This window comes from Colletes latitarsis, chromosome 5, assembly GCF_051014445.1.
Source record: "Colletes latitarsis isolate SP2378_abdomen chromosome 5, iyColLati1, whole genome shotgun sequence".
Classification (NCBI taxonomy): Eukaryota; Metazoa; Arthropoda; class Insecta; order Hymenoptera; family Colletidae; genus Colletes; species Colletes latitarsis.
Window position 1 is genome coordinate 38,345,420 of NC_135138.1, and position 24,776 is coordinate 38,370,195.

Consider the following 24,776-nt stretch of genomic DNA (forward strand, 5'->3'; position numbering starts at 1 on the left):
AAGGAAGTTCCAAGAATTGGTGGCGGATAGCAACCGGTCAATTTCCGAGCCACGGTTATTTTGAAGCAGCATCGGTCACGGTGAAGAACTGTGTTAGTTTACTTTTCTTCTCCCATCTCCTTGAACAGAGTACAAACATAGTCTATCGGAATATCGTGGTTGTTGGTAGTTTGGAGACTCGTACGATTTTCAGTTTCTAGTCAGTCGAAGTGAATCATCGATTCCGTGCGAAACCTGCGGTAAGTCGTTGGCTTCTTCCTTGTTGCACACGCACGTGTACTTAGAGCCACGTCCATTGGTCGTTTACATGGCTATTGTTCCGAAGAATTTGCACACGTGCGAGGGTGTGTCACGTATGCGCGAACGCCTCGGAATTTCAAGCGAACGTAGAAAACGTACCGTTGCCGAGGATCGATGGATCGCGCGACGATCGAGAGTGAAAATCCTTAAGAAGGGTGGAAGCAAATGTGCGAAAATTAGCTACTAAACTGAAAATATAAAATTTGTTTTGCTAACGTTGAGAGTCGACAGCAGAGGGTAGTTAAATAAAATCTTTTATTACAGACACGTTGAGCGGTAATTATTCTACGATGTTTAACATAGTCGAATGCGCGAATAACGTACAGTTAGAAAGACCGTAATAACTACTGAAGGCATTCGCGATTAGGCACGCGAGGTTACTAGGAACTATAAATATAGACGTTAGACTTAAAAAATTGAACCGTGCATTACTTTGTTTCTCCAGACTCGTGTAAAAAATATAACCGTCTAATGGTGTATGAGTATGTTTCAGTTGGTGTGCATAGAAGTTTCTGATGAAAAAGAATCCGAACTCTCCTAAGTCGTTGGCGGCGAGGGAAAGATGGGCGAGGAGACGTACTATTCGCAAGTAAAATAAATCTTCGAGGAGGACGCTACCTCGGGCGAAATTTATTCCACCGATTTGGTCGATGAGGAGCCACGGGGGCCATCACGTGGTAATCTCCAGGTACTTCTTAGCGTCGATGGACCCGTAACTGTGGGAATACCGACCGCTGTACGATGCCCGGGACCACGCTCCGGCCCTGTTCGAATAACTGTTGCACGCGATCAGGGAATTCATGCCGCTGGGCCTGTCGATTGGTACGCCTTGTCCGCGTCCCATGTGCCGCAAACTGCCACTTCGCGATTGTCCACTGTTTGTCAACGGTGTCATTAGGTCCTCCGTGGCACCGATTTCCGTATACGGTTTCCTTCTTTGCATGCAAGCGCTCAGAAACACTGCGGCTATCACGCCCTGAGAACAACCAGACAATTAACGCAACGAGCAACAAACATATTAACCACTGCATCTTTTCTTTCAGTTAGTATAAAAGTCGCGTCTTACCACTAGCAGATGTAGTAACACGATAAACATGCTGGCGTTCCGAAAGCCAATGTTGTCCAGAAGAATTCCTGCCACGCTGGGTCCGATAAAGGCCCCGAGGGCGAACGTGCTAGTCCATAGACCACTGATGAGACCGTAGGTCTCGAGATTGTTCGCGAATCCGTAAGCTCTGAACGTAGATATTATTTAATATCGTCGATGCAAGAGTTAAAGAGCTCCGCGATGCGAATACGTTAACTTACATGGAGGTTCTCAAAGCATCCGTGAAACTAGCAACCAGTTGGGCAGCCATGCCCAACCCGTGAACCACGAGGCCGCAAATGGTCATCCAGATCATGGTTGGATAGGGTATGAAAGGTGCTGGGCCGACTAAACAAAATGCTATGACTACGAGAATACATCCGGCTACGGTGGCCACCTAAAAATCGTTATAGAATATTATACAACTAATTCGATAAGATATAGAAGCAGTAGGGTAGTCAAGAGTCACGGGAATTTTTACTTGAGAAACAATTAATTGGAATTACGATCACGCTACAAGTTTAATGTCATTTAGAATTGTCCCTTTTCACGCTGTACATTTTGACAATTACTTTTGGATGGGAACGGTTGTCGCATAACCAGCCCCACGCTGGCGCCGTAATGGCGTAAGTGCCTCCGTTAATGACAAACATTAAGCCCAAAATGATGGGACTCAATCCAAATTGCCTCAAGTGCGGCTCTAACGTGGCTTGTAAAAATCCAATGCTCATGCTGGTCGCAATTATGGACGACATGGCGACCAGTACACCCGGAATCCTCAAAGCTCTGATTACTCCTGAAAACGTACATATAAATATTTAACAGATCCCAGGCGAGAAGTTCTTAGTTTTACCGGCTTAGATTTCCATATGTTATTCACGCCTGGCCAGTTTGATAGCCGTATCAATTATAAATTATGAATTACAACGTAATTCTTCGACTTTACGAAGGATATCTAATCTTAATTTAGTACAGTTTTCCTGTGTTAATCTCGCTCCATTAATATTAATGTTAAAAAACACACCTCCGGCACTGTGAGTGGCTTCATTGTTGTTAGGATGAACCGGTAAAATGAAAACGGTAGCGACTGCCGTCACGAACAATGCTGATCCCAGGACTACGAATGGCGTCGTATATCCGCCGACCTACCGTTCGAATCTTTATTAGTTTACGCGAAGATAGGAAGTCGTTTATTAAAAATAAAACTGATACGGATCTTCGGTACTAGAATCAGTTTGAAATCAGGCTTTACTGGATCATAAAGAAGCAATACCTGCATACCTCTAATCGGGTCAAATAGTTTGAAGCTTATCGTTTTACCTGGTAAAGCGCACCACCCACGGTAGGCCCAACAATGAGGCCCAAACCGAAGAAGGTTTCGAGGCTGGCAAAGGTTGTGGCAACGTTATCCGGGAATTCTTTTGCGATGATGGCGAAGCTGGCCGTTAGGAAAGCCGCGTTGCCCATCGCCTCGACGATCCTAATTACGAACGAGAGGACTATAAAGGGATAATGGCCGTTGACCTTATCTAGCAGACCGAAGAAAATAGCGCAAGTTCCTGTCGTCAAAATGCCGCCATTGAACAGGAGCTTCGGTCCGATGCGATGCAGCTGCAAGGAAAGAATTAACGCAATCAATTAGTAAGAACAAAAACTGCACTATTACAAAGTCGATTGTAAGGAAATTGTAAAAGAATTATTAATTAATTTAAATAATTTTTTATTCGTCTATTGAAATTTAGTCACCAGTGAACCGATTCTGGTTTATCGAGAACGTAAATTTAAAAAGAACATATTATTTGTGAGCGAGATACAGCGACGATGTTCTTAAATACGAACGATCGTTCGACGAAAAAGGTTTTCGTATTTTCGAAGCGTAAATTGGTCAGTATCTAGTGAAAGAGAATTCGGTAAGCGATATTTTATCTACGTCCCTTCGATCTCGTTGTTTTTTTGCCGTTTTCACGATAGAGCAGCACGGATTCTAAGACTGTGCACAGATTAAGAGTCAGATTAACGATTTTAGACGACTTCTTCCAACGATAAGCGTTTTATGACATGTTTATTCTTCGATGCTTCACTTGGAGTGAAACTGTGATTTGGTATTTCGTCAGAAACGATAAACATTGCTGATGAAAGAGGCCGCCTGAAAACAGGCGAAACTTTTTAACGCTATTTCTTTCAAAAGATTTCTTTTAATTTGGTCAAATATGTCGCGTTTCGACTCTCCTCTTCGCGTTCTTATCGAAAGTTAATAAAATACCGCTGGAAATTAATGATAATCGGATAAAGTTTAGGGAATATTTAATTGTTTCACCCACGTATTTCCCATAGACAGGACTGATGGCAAAGACGACCAACTCAAAGATTCCAAACACTAAGCCATATTCCGAAGGGGATGCGCCCTTCCTCTCTGCCTGTGAACATAGAAAATTCAATTAAACTATTTTATAAAGTGGAACTATGCCAGAGCAACAAATATAATGTTAATTAAAATGAACAATTGTTGAACTATCAGGATATGTTCCACGTCTCGTTATCACCGCGCGTATCACTGTTTGGGCTGCAATTAACGTTCCTCTAGATAAATCTGAATGAACTTTAAACGTTTCACGCAGTTAGATTTACGAACCGAAATATCGGAAGTTGATGGAAACGGGTACCCGAGATTTTCGAAAATACAGAACAGTTCTGTACAGTTATTTCTACAGTTTCTGGTCTCCAAATCTATTACATGAACAAGTAAAATAATAAATTTCAGACTAGAAACGCAGCTGTAATTGTTCTAATTAGTGAAAAGAATTAAGATCGCGGGAAAACGTGGATCAAACGATATTCCGTTTCTTAATCGGAAGTTTTTATATCGTTTCGCCAGATTACGGTTTATTACGCGTAATTATTCACGACCTCTCGTCGAGGATAGACAAATTATAACACGATGGACAAGAGTGTAATCAAATTTTTGTTTTTTATGGCACGATAAGGGTTATCCAAGTTAATTCGCAGACTTAACCCTTCCGAAGGTCCTTCGGTTTTAATTAAACATTGTTAAGCAATGATTAGAAATTTATATAAGTCGAAGGTCGAAGTTGTACAGAGAAAAGAAAGGTGGAGTTACAAAATATTAATAAATTATTAATTCGTTATACAAACGCATTATTACTAGTACGAATTTTGTACTAGAATTTAAAACAATATTACAAACATAGTTCTTTGACCATATGTACACCAAAAGAACAGTTCCATCGCGATGTATTTATAGGATTCTGTTTAGCAATGGGAGACTAATTAAGATTGTCGCGGGTACTGAAATAACAGATCTCCGACGAAATTTATGGGAACGGTTATTAATAATCGCTGAACTCTGCGTAATAGACGCTAAACTTGCCGATAAACTTTGTCGAAATACTTTGTTTAGAGTTAAGTGGCGCTTAAATCTATCTGACAAGCGTCTGTCATAGTAGAATGGTAATCGTTAACGACGTAAACGGACAAACACACCGACTGCTACGTAACTATGACGCTTTTACGTTTGATATTTCAATCAATAAGTGTACGATTAATTGATAACGCACAGACTGCGTTAGAATGTAATTGCAATGGAAAAAATGTACGATATATTTATACGTTACCGGAGTTGGAAACTTTAGAATCGGAATAGGTTTCCCTGATTTAATTCACGAAGTTACCAAGTTAAGTCCAGGGGAGATAAATGGACCAATCTGGCTGATGCAAATTTGGCACAGGTCGCGGGTGACACGAACGAGATTAACAACGGAGTCGTTGCACTCTCTAATTAGTTGTAAATGAATTAAAATTTTATAACCGTGCGTCTCGCTCGAGTCAATAGGCAAATTTCGTTCGTAGAAAAACTTTTCACGGATGTCCGTTGTCAAGGAAAGTGTAAAATCGAAGTTGGCGTTTGTACTCACCTCTTGAGGGTAGAATGGCGCCTGCAACGATACGCAAATGGCGTTCGCGAAATCCGCGAGGCTGATGACTATTAACGTGAGCCATTGCCTCTTGGTGAATTGAACCATCATGGTCATCGGCGGTCACTAGTCCCTTCGACACCTATCGATCCTCTGTTGCTCGACTGTTTAGGCAAAAATCCAACTCCGGTAGCGTCACATCAGAGACCTTCACTTATCACTGTTATCGTGAACAACGCGACACCGTATGTTCTGGTGTTCCCTCGAGACGGTTGTCCCAACGTGTGACACGGTCGTACCAGCTCTGACATAAGTTCACTTTTCAGGCTACCCAAGCTAAAGCGAAGGGAGACCACGTACCAAACGAGGGACAGAGACGCAGGGGTCGGAGGTCGAACGATACGTCCTACCACGGTTCTAATTCATTATCTGGCAGCGTTGCCCGACTTCAACATTTCGAATCGTTTCACCACATTGGGGTACGTTGCTCGACCAATTTTTAACGATGCTTTGCTTCGAAAATTATCGGGGGAGGATGGGCAAAAGCAATTATTTAGTGGGTTTTATTCCAGTATCTAACTTGCAATGGAATCATTTAAACTTCTTTTAATTATATACCGTAGATATTTTTAATTTAAGACCGTTGGATTACTCGAGATCGTTCTATGCAACTTCGTGGATATATTTGTTTATAACATTCGGTAGAAAAACAAGAAGATACGTAAGTTCCAGATACTTTTAATTGCTATCGTAGCGAGATTGTTTGCGAACCCGGAATTCCGTAGTTCGATAGACAATATTATCTGGGTGCTTCGAGAGCGCGTATATCGACCATTATCTAGAAACTTGTAAGCTCGCGCGAGGAATCATTTACCCTTGACACTCATAGATTTATTGCTTTATTTTTCATCCCTTGGTATTTACAATGACGTGACACATTCTAAGGGAACGATTATAGATAATATTTACAAAGCGTCGAATGGTATATGTACGCGGAACAGTGATTCCCAACCTTTTGATTATCAGACATTTCAACGAACATCCAAAAAATTATACGGTGATAACCTGTATTTCTCTTATCGAATAATTTAGTCAACCGACTAATTCCTATGCGCGGTCGTGGAACGCAATCGAAGCAAAACATTTCCATCGGTCCAAACGAAACAATTAACAGTAATAATTCGAAGATGCGATGCAATTATTTGTTTTTAATACGTTATCAATAATGAAAAAATAAGCGAGAAATCACTGCTCGTTAATATTAACGACGAATTTACTACGCTGTACTTCATTTTGGAAAGCAGTACAAAGTACACGGTAGAACGCCGACAACTCGATCGTTCAAACATGGGTTTAACCGGATAGTAATCGTAGAAAGTTAAAATGTCTTTCGACACTTTTGGTAGAAACATCGTTAAGTTTTACAATAATCATTCTATTGTTCGGTGACTCGATCGTCCGAACGGTGGTCCGTTTAAACAGTTGTCGCGATCGAGGTTCTACCGTGGCAGCGATAATGACAGTGTCGTTGATTTTTCTAATGTTATTTATTAATCTTTAGCTAAAGCACGCGCAAGTACCCTGACTTTTCTAAGGGCTGACGAACGATAGGCTGCAAAGCACACAGAAATTCGGAAATTTGTTCGTCCTTAGTCCATCAGAATACTCGAGCAACTCGCGATCGTCCTTGGACTCGGCGCGATCACTTTTCGATCGTCGGAGCGCGTTTCGTTTGCAAGAGATGGCGCGAAATGATTGAAAGTAGCGAGAATTTCTTCGTGTTCGAGAAGCTACGTGTCGCGGAGCCACACTTTGAGCGGCACCTTGCTCAAAGCCTTGCCGAGAAAGTCCTTGAAGTGTTTGGCGATGCTGGCGCTGGCGGCCGGTCGCATTTCCTCGATGATCTCCTTCGCGTTCTGATTCAAAAATTGATTCATGGCCTGTCCAATCACGTTGTCGCCGTTCAGCTGATCGACCACGCGGAATCGGGCACGGCCCAAGCTGAAATCCACCAGCATTCGCGCTACTTTCAAGTAACGAACCCCGTCCCTGATCTCCTCGGCGCCCTGAACACGCGCGATCGCCAGCACGTCACCTGCGACCAAACACTTTCATTTTACTAAATTTGTTCGTTCGATTAGCGTTAGTTGTACCGTATTCGAAGAGTCCTGGACTCACCGAAAAGTGCCCAAAAGTCGCCGTGGCTCTGGATAGGGAAGAGAAGCACGTTCCCTATTACCTCGTAATGGCCCTGAAGTTCGATCTTTGGAAACGACAGGTGAAGATCGAGCCTGTACGAAGGTAGATCGAGTCGCGTCTTGGTGATCGTATAATTCCCTGCCCCTATGACGGTGATATTGGAGAACAGAGCCCTGATGCGCACTGCCCCTTGCCCGTTTTCCATTCCGAGTTCCGGAATGATCAGTGGCTCGATCGGAGGCAAGTCCAATTCGGAAATACCTAAAACAGTATAGCATTAGACAAATAGAAAGACCGATAGAAAGTATCTCTAAGGGGTATATGTATTTACCTTTCAATAAATATGGTTGAAGATGGTTCAATGTCTTCTGGAAACATGTCTCCACTTTGGGGTCCGACCTGTTGCATTGTAATATGTACTCGGCTGTGGAAAATAGAGCGTTTTCAAGAAACACGTTTATAAATTGTGATCGCATTTAACGTAACACGGTTAACGGAACCGTGAAATTTTAAGTCCACGTGGAGTCATGCAATAGTAATTTCGTTTTCCAACGAATTACGTCTTCCTACTTCCGGTACCTTTATGCAACCACTCTCACTTCCGATGTCTTCGGAAAATTAATTTAATTTTTCAAGACTCCCGGCTTTCCGTGTCAGCGTTTGCCGTTTGTTAATCGTTAAATAATTATATAGCTCTTGGATGTTATGTATGTAGCTTTGACGAATGTTTTCTAATGTATTCGGTTACAACCGTTGTTTTCAGAATGTTGTAAATTCGAATATAATTTCGGGTATTGAATTATGAAATATCTATGTTTACAATTCGCGAAACTTTGTCACTTTTTAGTATTCACGTTGTCATCAAGGACGTTTTGAGCTTCCCTCTGTAATAAAAATGCAAAGCACCGTTTGACTTGCAATCGACTGGTCTTGACATACAATTTCACTCGACACACGAATCCTTGACACGCGAAAAACAAATTTTTAGACATTCCAGATACTCCTGCGTTTCGGTGAAAGCCTGAAAACCTATAAAATCTCCATTTACGTACTAACGAGCAAACAAACAGTGCTTGTAACATCATACTGTTGCTTCTACTAACTGCATTCTAACGTCAACGTCGCTCTGAAATAATAAATTTCAAACAGAAACGACTTTCTCTCTCAGAACTTTTTCTCGTACTCGCTAACCGAACCGTTCCAATATAGTTGCAGTAAATGCAACATGATTTATTCCCTTTAAAATAGAAACTGCATTTCTTCCGTCGAATTCTTTGAATCTTCCGGCGAGAACCAATCACGATGATTATGCCATCGTTACATCAGTTGGGAAAATTTACGAGACATAGTTTTCGCTACTTTCTTTCTGGTTACTCTACTTAGGCTTCAAGAATGCGTGGATTTCACGTTCGTGCTACAGTGTGCTATATTCTTTAGTAAATTATATTTGAACATTACGAGTTTGAGATTTCGTACGTACTATAGTACTATTTTACGTACGGAGAAGCAGAAGCGTCCTAAGATCGAAAGAAATATTCGATGCGTGTAATGTCATGTGCACGCATAGAAGGTGTTACGAATCGTTAAGCAAGGTGAAATTGAGCGTGCACGTTCAAGCGAATTTGTGCGTAACCGATTAAATATGTTGCGTAGAATTGTTATAATAAACAGCAAAAAATTTTAAGTTTAAATTTATAAACGGTGGCGTGTCCTTTCTATAGTCGAAAGATACGATCAATCGCAATTGCACGGTGCACCCTAGTGTATTATTTTTTATATTCGAACGACGCCTGTCCTGCTTTGTATGTTACCAGCATGACGATGATTGGGAAATCGTGCTCCGTAATATTCATATCCTGTCGGCTTAATAACTCGACCGAGCCTCGGACTCGAGCAAAATATCAGAATCGATGGGGGCGAAATTTATTTATTGGAATCGAAGAACACGCGAGAAAAATGTATCCGTTCGGAGCAGCTTGTATTTGTTGTTAGAAAAGGAGCTCATATTCGGTGAACGAGGATCAATCGCATAACGATATGCCTAATCGATAAGCGTGAACAGCGTGTTGATGAGGTGAGACCATAGGTAGGAATCTGGACCGACTGATGCACCAGGCAGGGATTACATTGGCGCTTTCACTGGAAACGTTTGGGATCCGATCCGACCAAGAGGAGCGTCGTCCGTGCAACGAGGATACGTCGACGTAAGACCGGCTCGAGCCTGGTACTTTCTCCGACCGATTGCTGCCGATCCTCGGCTGTTACGCAATCTCTGACATAACCTTCGCCACGCCATCGAGAGTTGTTACGCCATGCCCGGTACCATTATGTTTGAACGGTGACCAGCGCAGCCTCGCATAATAGTTCGCGTCTGGGCCGGCGTTTAACCTAACTAGCCCCGAATGACCATTCTGCGTACGATCTCGGAATTCTAACCGTTCGCTTTTGTCGACACGGAACACCATTGTTGCGAGAACGGGGCCCTGGCGTCGTTTCTCGGATGATTGCAATAGATCCTGTTTTCGAGCTAGTTAGAAACTGGGTCACCTCTCGGGGGATTTTGAGGAATTGGAGCAAAACAAAATATATCGTCAAAGAATCGTCGAAGCTACGGGTAAACGATTGTTTACGATGCATTCGTTGTTTAAAATTCCCCCCGGGAGGGGAAACGAGCTTAAACAACGAAGGAAGAAAAACACGGTTAACACAATACGCTTCCGCGACATAATCGTTCCTCGTAATTACCCTCCGCGCGGAAAGAGAAAGGCAGATACGCTCAATGATCGTAAAAGGAAAATACGAGGAATAATTACTCGTCGAGCACCACCTTCATTGTACACCTGTTACGTGGCAGGCACCGTATTAAACGAAATGCATCGCGAGGAAAAAGCACCGAAGGAGAACACGCGTCAGATCGGGGAAATCCAGCCACTCGATCCCGTGATCCAGCCTGGCGAAAACTCGGTTCCGTTCTTCTCTCCTACCAAAGGAGAGTGGTTGCACAATCTACGCCGACTTGGAACTCCAATCGTCGATACTACCCAATTTCAAGCGATCGAAGAATTTCACTTTCCGTACTATAAACGGTCGCCCGGCTGGAGATCGAGCATCGTTCCTAGCAAAGGACTCGAATGAGAATCGGTTAATCGAGAGACCGTGGAGAAACCGGTGTCCGGTCGAAACTCGAGGAAACCCACTTTTTGAACCCGTCTCGATGGTCAAGGTACCTGGAAATCCTTCGGAATCGTCGAAAGCAATCGGATAATCGAGACTGCGGCAAGACGCCAGTCAGTCGCTAAGATCACTATCTCCCAATTTCACTTTTCAAATTACTACTTTCAGCGTTCGGAAGATTCGAAGATCCTCGACAAATCTAGATTGACTTGTTAATCGAAGGATCGAAGACACTCTTCAAACTACTTTGAAGAGTTTTGGAACCCGTTATCAGTGACGGATGAATTTCACTTTGCCAACAAGAACTTCCTCCAACGACAGATACACCAGGAGAAAAATCTATCCAAGTTAGGTAAAGTCACTACCACCGAATTTTCAGTAATCGTCGACTTTCACTTTCTAAATGACAAGTTTGTGCGATGCGGATACCAGGAGTTCGCGTGGTCGTTGACAGCGAAGAACTGAAAAGCACGTGCTCGCTAGGATCTAAAGAAGGAAGCTTACGAATCTCAAAGTCCGGCTCGTCGAGTCCAAGTTCGGTTTGCTCCTGGCAGGACACCAGCTCGAGGAAGAAGAGCGTCAGCAGCGCGCAAGCCAGTCTTCGTCCTCCGAGCATCCTTGAGGACTTCATCCCCGAGGTTTGATCGATACTGGTCCTTCGATATCCGAGAATCCTCGTTCGGTTCCTTCGGTGGATCTGAATCCTGCAAAATCCGATCTTAACTGTCTGTTGTCCTTGGTCCTTGGCGACGAAATTGGCTTACGCACGCTGGATCTCTCAGTTTTCTCTAAAAGTTCACTGTTGGAAATTCGTTTATTTAAATGCCCCGACGTTCGATTTAGGTCCGAGGTGTCTTTGTTACATGATCAGATAGTGATAGCATCCGAAGCACCAATAACGGAAGTGATTGATCTGGCCCGGAGATAAAGGTGACGGCTAGGTGGATTGACTGTCGTAAACTAAACACGGGCCGCGTTCATATTCTGTCTTATATGCGAGCGTTCCCCTACTCTGGAGGCTTGTGCTTGGCTTTAAAAGCAGACAGGAGTTTACCTCTTTCTATTCCCGCGGACCAAGTTCGCACTTGGACGCCACGACTTTACGATTCGTGCCTCCCACGAATCGATTTTCGAAAAATATTCGAAACCTTTTGTTTCTTTTCCGAAATACCGGAACGAAATTCGAGGGACGTTTACACATAACAGTTTAAAAACGATGAATATAGAAGTTCCAACGTAGTTTATTAACGGGCATTTAAATTAGACCAGAGTTAGTCGATTGCGCGATAGAAAACATGATGAAAGATAATAGTGAAGCTTAGAAAATGTGATGCACACACACCACGAAATCTACAGTGAATTTTGCGCAACGCCATGCTGGATCATTGCGCGAACGCTACATCGTTCAAGCGATTCATCAAAAGTATTTTAATAACGTTAAATCTACCTGTGAGTTATGTAGAAATCGTCTTGCGAGATCATCGTTTTAATTCTCGAAATTTTAATTGCCCTCCACTGTGTACTGTTCTAATTATACCTACGATATTTATGATTATAGTAATTATAATTTTCACGAAAACATTTCCTGGAATACAGAATTAGAAACGATTAATACGCGAGTGTAATTCGAAGCAATTGTCGCTTTTACAAAGTTTCGAATCGATTTGTCTTAATCGGTATTAAACATTTTTATTTTTCGGTAGGGCCTGGTCGCATTCACAAGTTTGTAATTCTAATAAAGCGACCCGTACAACCCCCGTGTAGTATTTATTTATTTAAATTTAGCTAGAAAATATTTACACCTTGGTATTCATTTATTAATAGCTCGTTTTGAACTTGGAGCTAAACGATAACACTTTAGATGATATTAATATACCAAGTCGTGATATTCTGTTCGTTGCTTAGCTGGCTATGAATGTGTAATGGCGTCATTGTCTTTTTGAGTTGGTCCTTGATAGAAAACGTGCCCGGAATACGCAACAAATTACTCGGAAATGAATAGTGAAGAAAGGTGCATTTTGCAAGACTCTTTTAAGAACGATAGAGGAGTTTCTAACACCCTGTTCACTATTATTATTAATGGAATTTCAAGATAAAGATTGTATACGACTAATATACATATAATCCTGTTTCTTCGAAACTTTGGAACTAAAATTATAAAAAAGGATTCCAAATATTTCATTGAATTTTTTGAAATGTCCAAACGTTTGTGACTTTGTCTTTTATTTTAAATAGGGAAATGATCCGAATATTTGATAGACTTAGTCTGTACATAAATTTGCACACAATATTTTCATTGTTCGTTTGTCCTCAATTTACACATAATTATCGTTTAATTAATTTTGGTATGCCGAAGAACTCGGTGCGATGTTTTCTCAGTCGGCTGTTTCCCTTTCGAGTGATAAAAAGTGGGTGGATCCTGAGCAAATGTCTCGCGGAACGATGTTTCAGTTTTGAACCACGCCTGTTATTTGAACACCTTGAAATTTTTAAGCGTTTTACACCGTTCGGGGAAATTCTGAAAGACCGCGTCGCTCTCTTGCCCAATTTGTTGCTAGCCATGTTCTGTCGACATCGAGACATCTTCGACTCGCGTACATTTATTCTCCTAATTTGTATGACTTTCTAACTCGCACAATTTACAGACTAGAAGACCGGTGAAAAGTGGTACGGGGACCATTTCATACAAATTTTATATTACGCACTGTGTGACGTTTCAATTTATTTGGACCCGTAACAAGCTCTTTATGTGAAAGTCGTGAATTTCTATTAGGTTTTTAATATTTAATTTAAACGTTAATGTACTGTTTCCTTGGGTATAAAATGTACTTCATAGTAGTAACGGGAGAATACGGGTTATAAACGATTGAACATAAATAGAAAAACTAAACAAATTTTCAGGAAGCAGCGACACAATTGAATCAATCTTCTTCATAGTTAAGTAGACGGCCACAGTGATTAAATCTATTCTTGCATAACGGAATAATCAGTTCCAATTATTATATAACAAACCGTAAGGAAACAATATAGCAGAAGCGTAATTGCTCTGTAATCCAAAACAAATTGAAGTCGATGGTAAATTTTATTTATAAATACCTAACTAATTATAAATTAGACATCGTTGAATGAGTTATACCACAGACAAGGTATACGAGTAGACCTTTACCTTATGGACCTTCGTGGCCCAATCTGACTGCCATACCGACCTAAAAATTCAGAGGTGATTTTAGCGTCCTCTTCTCATAGATGGCGGTCAGTTGAGGATCTCATTGAATTAGGTGATAGGCAAACGGATTAGTTGTGTGTAAATGCATGAGTTGAGAAGTACGAATTATTCGCGATTCTTTAATTAGTTAAAGTTGTAAATAATTTCCATGTAATTATCCAAGTGAATAATGTTAACAAATTCAAGAATCTTGTTATCTGCTACTATGATTCTAAAGTCAAGATATTTACGCTGTTTTCGTGTCTTCGTTCTTTTTTTTTGTATCCACGGTTTCTACCTGCGGCATCCCTCGGGTTCGTAATACAAGCTTCGGGAGACATCGGCTCTTCCTTCACCCCGCCACTTAATTCGCGAGCGTTACCGAGCACAACCGAAGGGCCATTCGTACTTAGAAAATTAACCTAGCAAGACGTGTCAAGACGTGTCGACGTTTCGCGACCAGCAAAGTACGTATTTCTAACCTTTTGATACTTCCTTATTGTTATCAATTATTGTTTAATCATCATCTAATTTGTATTTTATTTCTGTTGCAGTCCCTGATTGAATTTCGACGCCATGGAAACTTTTATTGGCGCGTAAACGACACCACAACAGATGGCAGACAAGTCGATACATTTTGGAGGGAATATGTATTGGTAACGTTTAAACTATTGTATTGTAACAAAAATGAACGTGTATATTAATATTTATACATTTCTATTTATTTATTAAATCATTCGTTGCAAGCATGATCATAATTTTGTAATCGATCATTGTTAAGATAAAATATGGCAATCGTTAACAAACTTTTTATATACTTCTATATGTATATCAAAGCATAAAGAAATGGCGTTGGTAGATATCAACGATAAATTGGAATAGCTTATATTTAACTGTATTCTGATCGTGATTAAATATTTCCGTGTGATATTTATTTAATTGATTGTTTATATTTCTTTCTTTGTGAATTGTCGTAATTGGAATTTGCATTCCTATTTCAATGCAAGTTTAAGAAAACGTGGAAGCTGCGTAGTTGGAATGTGCTATTCAAGCATAAATAACCAACGAACTTTAATTCTTGCAAATTTCGGAATATTTATAAATTGAATAATTACTTGTACGTAATTATTTTTGTAGATAATATTTTATCGTTGAAATTCTCATTGATTGAGAACATTTCGCCTTCGTGGCATTGAACTTTTACGTGGCAAACTATGTATAGAGTAGTACTAAGTAAAGCAGTATTTCTGTTGACGAATTCTTGTAAGAAGAAGAAAAAAGAAAACCAGTAGGCAAAGCACTGGTGTGCTTGTTGTATTTCTTGTCTCCCGTCCCTTTCTTTTGAGCTCTCTTTCTTCCCAGGAATGCGACCGATAGGTTCAGTTATTGTGCGTAGCAACAAGTTTGTTTCTCGAGGCAAAGTGACCCGAAGTATGTACATTGTCGTTTACGATGTTAGGAAAACGCGAGGATAGAAGCACTGTTTCTCACGCAATATTAAATTATTTCCAGAGCATCGTGGCTCTTGTTTTATAAACCGCGTGAATAGAATCATTTGTTCGCCGATATGAATCCTCGGTCGCGGTAATCTAGCTTGACAAACTATTACATTTTCCCTTTGAAATTAAAACTTGTCGATACCGGTACTAGAGTCAGTGCATCACTGAAGAAGACTATTGGGCGGTGCTCTACGAGCGAACAATGTAAGTATAAATTTATACTTTGAAATTTTTAATTAAAAACCTCTACAGTTTTAACAATAGATTCAAATTGTTTTCTTACAGTTTTCTTAGTCTGTGAACCTGATCCTGAAAACCAGCAGAAGTATCCAGAAGGCTATCGGGTGGTGGACCACGAGTGAACAACGTAAGTATAAATTTATACTTTGAATTTGTTAATTAAAAATCTTTATAACTTTAACAATACATTCTAATTGTTTTCTTGCATTCTTCTTACAGTCTCTGATATATTAGAGAAAAATTCTATAATACTTTCGGTCCTCCTCGGTTAATAAAATGTTATAAAAAAATTATCTTATTAATAAGTTGCATGTATGTTGTGAAACTGATGAATAAATTACATTAAAGCGAAAGTTTTAAAAAAGGAATGTCGTTTCAGGGCGGCAGCAACATGTCTTCCGGAAACGCGGAGAAAATCTTGTCGATGAAGTCTTTGATAAGGTCGCCGATGGTCTTTTCGAGTGCTGGCCTAATCTCCGCGACGATGATCTTCCAGTTGTCGTTTAGAAAAAGATTCATAGCCGCGGAGAGCATATCGTCGCCGTCGAACAGATTATCTAGTTCTATGGTGGCGTGGCCTATCACAAAGTCCACGTAAATGTCGCTCACTCGTTGATGAATTTTTCCCGTTTCCTGGTTCCGGTACCGTTCCAATTGCAGAGTGCTGACCATTTCGATATCCGTGAAATTTCCGTGTCCCGTACCGTTCCCGAGAATGGGCAGCATCATTATCTTGCCCTCCAGATAGTAATTCGCGATCATCTTCAACCATGGGACGTAGAATTTCAGCCTCATGCGGCCCTTGTCTAGGTCGAGCCTGACAAAGAAAAATTCGGTAACTGTTTTCAGTATTGTTTCGATAAGCAAAGTATACCGCTTATTTATATATTTATTTGTTGATGGGGTAATTCTTTAATGCGGAGAAAACGTTAATACACACAGTTAGATACCAGAAAACTAGAAGAAAAGGTAGTTAAACGAATAAAAAATACTTTCCCTATACAGGGTATTCGGCCACCCCTGGGAAAAATTTTAATGGGAAATTCTAGAGGCCAAAATAAGACGAAAATCAAGAATACTAATTAGTCGATGGAGATTTCGTTAAAAAGTTATTAACGTTTAAAGTTCCGCTCGTACTGAATTTTTTTCTCGAAAATGCGCAAGATTTCGAGGGTATGTCTATTCACCAAAAATAATTGTAATTGACCCCCACAGCTAACAATATTTTTTTTAGAACGATTTGAAATATTTTAATTTTGTCGAAAAATTTCACACCTTCTCGAATTTTTTTCTCGAAAGTGGGTAGGATTTCGGGGGTATGTCTATTCACCAAAAATGATTGTAATTGACCCCAGAACCTAGAAATAATTTTTTTAGAACGATTTGAAATTTTTTTTTCGCCGAGAAATTTAGGCACCTACCCCCTGTCGATTTTTCTTAAGAATTCGTTTTCGATTTTTAGTAATTTTGTTTGACGCCCTACAGAAAAGTTGTCTAATACTTCTTTGTAGGTACCCATAAACTCTACTTTCTCTCAAAGTTACATTGAAATATATTCACTATTGCAGGAGTTATGGCTGTTTGAAAATTGGACCATTTTTATGGGGTTTTTCTCATTTTGCGAGGTCAAGGAGCAACTTTCCGAAAATTTTTACGATTTTTACATATTCTCCATCAAAATACGCGTAGTTTGCTTTTTTAAACATTAAAATCGTCCAATCCGTTCAGAAGTTATGACGTTTTAAAGATTCACATGAAAATTCGGGCAAACATTTCTGGCGTCACATTAGATTTTCGGTAAGGAATTTTTTTCTCGAAAGTGCGTAGGATTTCGGGGGTATGTCTAATGACAAAAAATGATTGTAATTGACCCTCCTAGCTAAAACTAATTTTTTTAGAACGTTTCAAAATTTTTTTTTTTCGCCGAAAAATTTCACACATTTTGGAATTTTTTTCTCGAAAGTGGTTAGGATTTCGGGGGTATGTCTAATGACCAAAAATGATTGTAATTGACCCCTGCAACCGAAAATAATTTTTCCAGAATACTCCTCGAGAGAATGCTCCATCAATAAATTGGTATTCTTGATTTTCGTCTTATTTTGGTCTTTAGAATCCCCCATTAAAATTTTTCCCTGGGGTGGCCGAACACCCTGTATAACGTACTTGATAGCTTTTGGAACGACGTTAGTTCCACCGAAGATGGAGATATTGTTGTACTTTGCGTGGATATAGATCGCACCGGTGGACTGATTGATCTCGATTTCGTCCAATTGAAGCGGCTCGCAGGCTGGGATCCTGAGAGCCTTAATTCCATTTTTCAGATACGGTTTCACTGATTTGATGGATTCCTTTATACAGTCGTTCAGATTTGGGTCGCTTCGATGACAGATCTTCAAAAACGGGGCTGAAAACAAGCAAAATTACCTGTAAATTATACCCAGTACTCTCTATACGCGTCTCTTTATTTTATTGAGCATAATATTATTTAACCGAAATTTGATCGAAAATAATGTAGGCATAGCAAAGTGTTGGACCGTGTCATTTCGTTAGGTATTAATGTTCTTCGTGGTTAAAATAATCTAGATGTATCGAGCAAACCTAAATACTTTGAGTGTGTGTTGCGTGATTTTCCGACCGATTCATCGCAAATTAAATGCACGTGCTCCAGATGCAACGCTGACATCTATACATTATATCTATCGAGTGTGCCTTAGAAGTACATTGCCAAGAATCTCGAATGGAATTTTTCTTGTAATCATTAATAATAAATTATGAGCAAAGAAATATTGGTGCAAAGTAATAGATAGATTAAAAAGTGTATAAGCTTCAAAAAAGTCGATTTAAATGTTTAATAATTGAATAAAGAATCTATAAACATTCTCGAAAAACGTTTACTCACGTATTTCTGGAACAGGCAATGCGACAGCCAAACAACTCGCCACGAAAAATATTGTTAACGATCCGTAGACGCTCATTGTTACCGCGACGAAGTTTGATCACGAAATAATTCCGAAGTTGCGTATCGCCCAAGATCGCGGACGTGCTATAGATCGACAATGTGCTGACATTGTCGTTTCTAATGTCATTCTTTTCCTTTTATGGATCACGCGATTCGACGTTTTGATATTTGCTGCGCATCAGTTTTATCGCGCCGCCAATTATTATGGTAATCGAAGATTTTGCGCGCTTACACGCGCTTCCATTGCGATCGAACTATTAATAACTTATTTTGTCGATCGAAACATTTTTCATCTTCTTTCTTTAAATAATTTCGACTCTATCGGACCGATTTTCACAAATTTATTAAACTTTATCCTATCAAGATATATGCTTTATTCAGTTTCTAGTACAGTGAACGATATTTTCTATCTATCTTTTTGTCCCGGAGCGTATCGGTTTAATACCTGCAGCATTTTTCCCGATTAAACGCAAAGATACCACGGCATACTGCGAGACGATGTACATTTAAGAGCAGGCTATTACGTAACATCGGACACCAATGGCGCACTGTTTGCGGCTTTGGACAGTTTTCCACTTAAGGTCGGGGAAGGACCTTGCCCCCTATTAGCCGCACGTCGCGAGCAGGACTTAAGGGAACGACGAGTCGATCTAGAAAAAGAAAAAACGACGATCCATCTAGAAAGAATCGCCTAGTTAACGTGTATCAAGAATCACTGGGTCCGTGGCCCAGATCCAATGCCCTTCCACGATCTCGTATAAAAACCTCGGGTAAACGCATCATCCACTTGCAATCGGCGATGATACATCGTTCGCAAACTTCCTCCGCCGAATAACACAGCTCCGCGTTTCTACGATCTCGCAATGATCATCGAAGACCCTGTCGAATCGATCCTCGTCTGATCGACGTCCTGGATCAGCAAATAGTTCGTCTTCGACCACGCGTGTTAATGTGCGCGGTTTTGTTCTGTTTTTTATTGATCTTCATCGTGACCGTCATTGTGCTTCTGCTGTTGCTCAAACCAGCCTACATTTGGGAGATCTATACCGTGGAGTAAACCTTAACGCTCGATCGAAAAGTAAGTTAGCGGGAACGTTCTTTGATCAATTATCGAAATAAAGTCCGTTAAAATTTCAGGGGACAAGCGAAAATAAAAATGAAGACTATCGGTATGATCGTGACCCTGTGCCTGGTGGCCCTGGCGAACGGTCAAGGTTCGTTGTTGGAGATGTCCCAGCAACTGTGGGCGAAGCTTCTGTCCGGTGGATTCGAGAAGACGGGCAAACTGGACCCACTTAAGGTACCGGTGATCAAGGTCGATCAATCCGAAGGCGACACCAGCTACAGAATAATTCTGAGGAACGTAGAGATCACCGGGCTGAACGATTCCACCTTGGACAGCATTTACATCGCCAGAGGAAGACTGAAGTCGAATCTGAGCGAGTTGGAGGCGGGTTACGTGAGCTACAGCGATCTCAGGGACCTGGACTCCATCAGATACAGGTTCCACATGCTGGTCAAGGAACCGAAAGGACAGAACGAGAGCTTCGAGGCCATAGTATCGGCCACCAACCAGGAGAACAAGTTCCGGGCCACATCCTTCGACCAGGAGAGCCACTTGGAGAGACTCAGACAGTACGATCCGTTCCTGATGAAGATCCAAGCCGAGAAAATGAAGGATCAAGTCGACGGAAATCGGAACGAGAAGTCGTCGCGGAACTCAAGTTATGGACGTTTCAGCATGGAGGGTGCCAGGGTTCTCTCGAAACCAGAAACCGCTCGGATCGGCGACAGTTCCTCGTATCCTTCGGACGTTCAGCTGATTTACGCCATGAGCGCCCTGAACTTGCCGTCGAACGCGAAGAACTATCAGTCGAAGGAGAATTACGAGGCGAATTCAGACACGAACTCGAGAAACTATCGTCCGAGCCAGGACTACGAGGCGAATTCAGGCTCGTATTCGAGAAACTATCGACCGGCGGGAACTTACGAGGCGAATTCAAGAAGCTACCAGCCCTATTACGATCCGAATTCCGGCTCGAACTCCAGGAGTTATCAGCAGGAGAGTTACGAACGAACCAAGACAGGTCCTCGTTTCAGAGGTTACGAGGGAACCAGGAGAACGGACGAAAGACAGAATTTCGATGGTAGGAAGACCGAAGAACGCTACGAGGACGATCAGAACTCCAGAAGAGAGAATTTCGGTAGTCGAAGGGTCGGTGGAGGTTACGAGGACGTTCAAACGGCGGCGTCGGAGAACGTTGAAAGGACTGCGAATGGTCAGGATCAGCCTGGATTCATCGCCAGGGGTCAACAGGTCGAATCGAGGAGGTTAGAGAAGCAACCGGGTTACTTGGACATCGTTTACGCGGATGGGGCCAATAATGGAACCGTGAAACGTTTTGGAAACGGGAGGATGGTGGATGATGCGGTCTATGGGGTCAAGGATGTTCCAAAGGTATCGATACAGTACTAATTAGACTCGTTAGGCGCTATCGCCGATCAAATGAAATAGATATTGAAACTGAACTGTGCGAATAGGACTTCCTCGACAGCAGACGGATGCTGAAATACAACTGTACGGAAGGAGAGGCGTTGACGAAGAGAAACGACGCGGTCAAAGCGGCCGTAGAGGCGAAGAGCTTGAAAGGTTTGAGAAGATACGCCAAGGACTATCAGGAGAACGAAGGATATTTCGAGCAAGGAATGCAGCTTGTTTATCACTACGGCGGAATGGAGTCGAAAAATTCGGAGGAGGACAAAAACGCTCAGGGAACGAGACACAAGCGTGCACATAATGAAAATCACACGGACGTAAGCGTTATTTCTTATTGTCTGCCTTTTTCAGAAGCGTACGATTATAGCGTCGCGCTGTTGAATTATTTTTTAAGGACGACGTGATGCACGTTATTATGAAAGTACGCGTTCCGTTGCTCCGCATCAAGTCAGACTATCAGCTGACGGGAAAAGTCGGAAAGGAATTGGTGAGAGGAAATGGACGTCTCGACGCAAACTTTAGTAAGGAAACATTTTTATTTAATTCGTTAAACTCTAAATAAACTCTGTCCCGACTAGGAGGTGAAGTTTATCGAGTAAAAACGTTATCGATCCTTTTTTAATCGTTTCAAGCTGAATTGGTGGGAGCCTTTACCATCGAACTGAAGAATGTCAAGGGCCAAGACACTTTAATAGTGCGAGCAGCCAGGAGCAAGTTGGAATCCAAAGAGCAGAACGTCGATCTCCAGGGTATGGACGAAAAGGGCCCAGTAAAATCGATCCTTGGTCACGGTGAGTATTTTTTAAAAGTTAATTCGCAAGAAACCGCGCTGAACGCGATAACAAATCCGATGTAAAAATTCGTAGAATTATGTAAAACTTTTTCGTCTGTTTCCTTTGCGTCACGCGGCTGGTATTTTTCCGTGATTAGCAAAAGGCAGAGAAAAGAGAGAAAAAGGGGGATTCGATCGAGGAAAGCGGCTGTCAAACAATCCGAAAGTTACGGATAATGTGTGTCGGAGATCGCACCGATGTCCTGTCGTACCGAACACGCGTGGAATGTTGCGTACACGCAATTACATAAAGCACTGGGGAGCCTAACAGATTGAAAAATACTTTCTTTCGGCGATTGTGTCGTTAGCGACGACTCGTTGCTGTCGCGCGTCACGCGATGCTACGCATAAAAATAATCGACAGAAGTTTATCGCGTTCGTGGTTGAATTAAAAGTAAAACTCTGGAAATTTACGTTTCGTTAAGCTATTGTAATCAAATTGTCGAGGATATCTCGCAACACTCGTATCGAAACGCGAACGTAATTCGATCGACGAGACTGTTTCGTTTCGATTCGAAGAAGCTAATATTTCATGCGTTACAAATTGCAATTTACAAACTATACTTACCGCGCAATCAGGAAACAAAGGAGAAAAGTAAAAGTAGACGTGCGCACCGAGTATATCGGCATCGATCGACGGTTGCGAACCAAGTAAAAGTGTCCACTTTCTGCGACGTCTTAATACGCCTCCGCGACGGACGAGTTCGAGATGTTAACTCGCGTAAGGAGTTATTTCGGTCTAGACGTGCATTTCTCAATAATTTTCTGTTATCTTTTAAAAATAAAACCGTAGAATTCTCCGCATTCGATTTATTTTGAGTCTCGTCGGCAGGTTTGATGGCCGCGGAGGCGGTCGCCGCCATGCTCGCCGACGACCTGGCGACCAAGGCCCTCAACGACAAAACGGCCGACGCGATGATTTACAGGATGTACAAAAATCTTCCGATCAATTAACCGGGAACTCGAGAACGACTGCTTACAAAACTGGATCTTGGCGGACATTTTTTCCAACGGTCGTAAACTGCTCAAAATAATTAGGGATTTGTAAGTATGTAACAGTGTTTCAAGTTTCGAGTGAAGAAACGAGAAATTTTTTATTCGTTCTTCGAGAATAAAATTTGCCTGCCTCTGTCTCGAAAACGATACTTCCTCCAAAGGGACTTGAGTGTTTCGTTTATTCATAGAAATACACGAAATGCTTGATCGACTATTAATCGAATCGCTGAAAAATTATATTTAGAAACTTCGAGGGACCCAGTTGCATTTAACGCGATTATATTTTTTTATCGATTGTCAAACTCATATATCGAGTTTGAAGTATTAAAACGTTGGATAACATTACATAACTAGGTGACGCTTTAATTATTTTGATCGGTATATATACCTGCCGACATATTAATCTATAACCACACGATTTTATTTATTTATTTATTTCTGTGCGCTTAAGGCACCAATTAAGAGAAGACTATACAGCATTGAGAAGTCATTAACCCATTAAACTACTATTTATGTTTCGTATATGTTATATATAAGTTAATGTAGGTAATATTAGCTACGATCTAATTTCATGTATACATACACATATTACTGTATGAAGCATTTTTTACGACACACATGTTAGGCATTACATACGCATATATTATAGGTATTTTATGTACTGTAAGTAGTTGATACGTTGTACGCTTACTAATTACATTAGATGAATAATTTTGATTGAACCTTTCGGTCAACCTATCGAATATGTTGGACATTTTTCAGTAGACATATTTAAAAATTATCCAAAGTGCATATAGATCCGAGGAGACTGGCAGGGTCAGGGGTTACATCGCCATAATTTCGCGTCGCTTCGGTTGCAAAGAAGCATCAGACTCGATATACAAACAAGTTTCCAATCGTTACGTGCAGTTTACACCACGTGCGTCAGCATAGCGGAACCAGTCAGAATTCGCCAGATTTTACATAATCGCATTTGGGAAATTCGACGAATTGCGACACGCAAATGCCGCTGTTAGGCGACAGGGAAAGTAGCCATCAATCGCCATGCATCAAACGCATATCGCGGGATTAGGAGACCGAATCAAATTCTACATTCTTATACAGGAACATTCTTCAGGCATCGCACGCAATGCAGTTATTAATAAATAATTTTTAAGCATCTTCTACTTTAACTCTAGCGTTATCCATTTAATTTCTTGTACCGATTCGACGATCGTTTCAACCAGCAATGTTTAACTGGCTTAGTTAATATTTTATTGTAACAATACTGGTGACATGTAAATTTCTTATTATATACTAAATTATATACTTAATAACGTTGTGATCCTTCCAGCCATTTTCCACCGTAGATTAGAGTTAATAGACGTTAATGAAAAAATTGCAATTCAACTAAAAAATAAACGGTTTCGCTTGTACAACTCTCAACAAAAGAATAAGCGTGATTCATAACGCCGATGACCCAAATGTGGCAAGCAGTTGCCAAATCTTCTTGTAATCAAAATGTACCCTGCAAAGTGCTACGCCGAAGACGAGATTCTTCCGAAGAGATATTTACAGAAGCTATGTATATGCATGGATATTACTTTTAATTATCGTCTTTTGAAATCTCAAGTTACAAGAGGAAACGCTGGCCAGAATTCGCGAGGTCACGAAGCCTATTAGCTGAAAAAATTACAATCCGAAGATAATGATTGTGGTCGCCGCGCTTGTGTACGCAAATCACTTGACACAGAATCCTAATGACCGGTGAATAAACTTGAATTGAAACTTGTTACCATTGATTACGATTTAATGATCTTATGATAAAAATATTTCTTACGGAGCGGGTATTAAATTGGCTACAAGACATCCTCGCC

At 41.0% G+C, this 24,776-nt stretch overlaps 3 protein-coding genes across 4 annotated transcripts; 1 reads left to right on the forward strand and 2 right to left on the reverse strand.

Annotated features, from left to right (window-relative positions):
• Window positions 1-970: 970 nt before the first annotated feature.
• Window positions 971-5,432, reverse strand: LOC143341614 (MFS-type transporter SLC18B1). The gene is made up of 8 exons (XM_076764567.1): window positions 5,320-5,432; window positions 3,709-3,804; window positions 2,708-2,998; window positions 2,412-2,532; window positions 1,960-2,183; window positions 1,609-1,784; window positions 1,367-1,535; window positions 971-1,276 (listed from the first exon to the last, which is right to left on the reverse strand). Exons 1-8 carry the CDS (start codon window positions 5,428-5,430, stop codon window positions 971-973), a joined length of 1,494 nt encoding a protein of 497 aa, XP_076620682.1. The 5' UTR covers window positions 5,431-5,432.
• LOC143341612 (uncharacterized) lies at window positions 1,229-24,236 on the forward strand. 2 transcript variants are annotated; one of them, XM_076764562.1, is made up of 9 exons: window positions 1,229-3,028; window positions 5,646-5,798; window positions 14,226-14,364; window positions 14,452-16,230; window positions 19,733-21,053; window positions 21,137-21,409; window positions 21,487-21,613; window positions 21,725-21,883; window positions 22,757-24,236. In XM_076764562.1, exons 4-9 carry the CDS (start codon window positions 16,004-16,006, stop codon window positions 22,876-22,878), a joined length of 2,229 nt encoding a protein of 742 aa, XP_076620677.1. In that variant the 5' UTR covers window positions 1,229-3,028; window positions 5,646-5,798; window positions 14,226-14,364; window positions 14,452-16,003; the 3' UTR covers window positions 22,879-24,236. The 2 variants fall into 2 exon arrangements, with proteins under 2 accessions (XP_076620677.1, XP_076620678.1); XM_076764563.1 differs by lacking the exons at window positions 1,229-3,028; window positions 5,646-5,798; window positions 14,226-14,364 and adding an exon at window positions 19,621-19,677 and having other exon boundaries at window positions 16,108-16,230; window positions 19,741-21,053.
• LOC143341616 (protein takeout-like) lies at window positions 7,070-11,593 on the reverse strand. The gene is made up of 5 exons (XM_076764570.1): window positions 11,461-11,593; window positions 11,197-11,396; window positions 7,850-7,942; window positions 7,498-7,779; window positions 7,070-7,414 (listed from the first exon to the last, which is right to left on the reverse strand). The coding sequence occupies exons 2-5, from the start codon at window positions 11,321-11,323 to the stop codon at window positions 7,110-7,112; spliced, it is 807 nt and encodes a 268-aa protein (XP_076620685.1). The 5' UTR covers window positions 11,324-11,396; window positions 11,461-11,593; the 3' UTR covers window positions 7,070-7,109.
• Window positions 24,237-24,776: the final 540 nt, after the last annotated feature.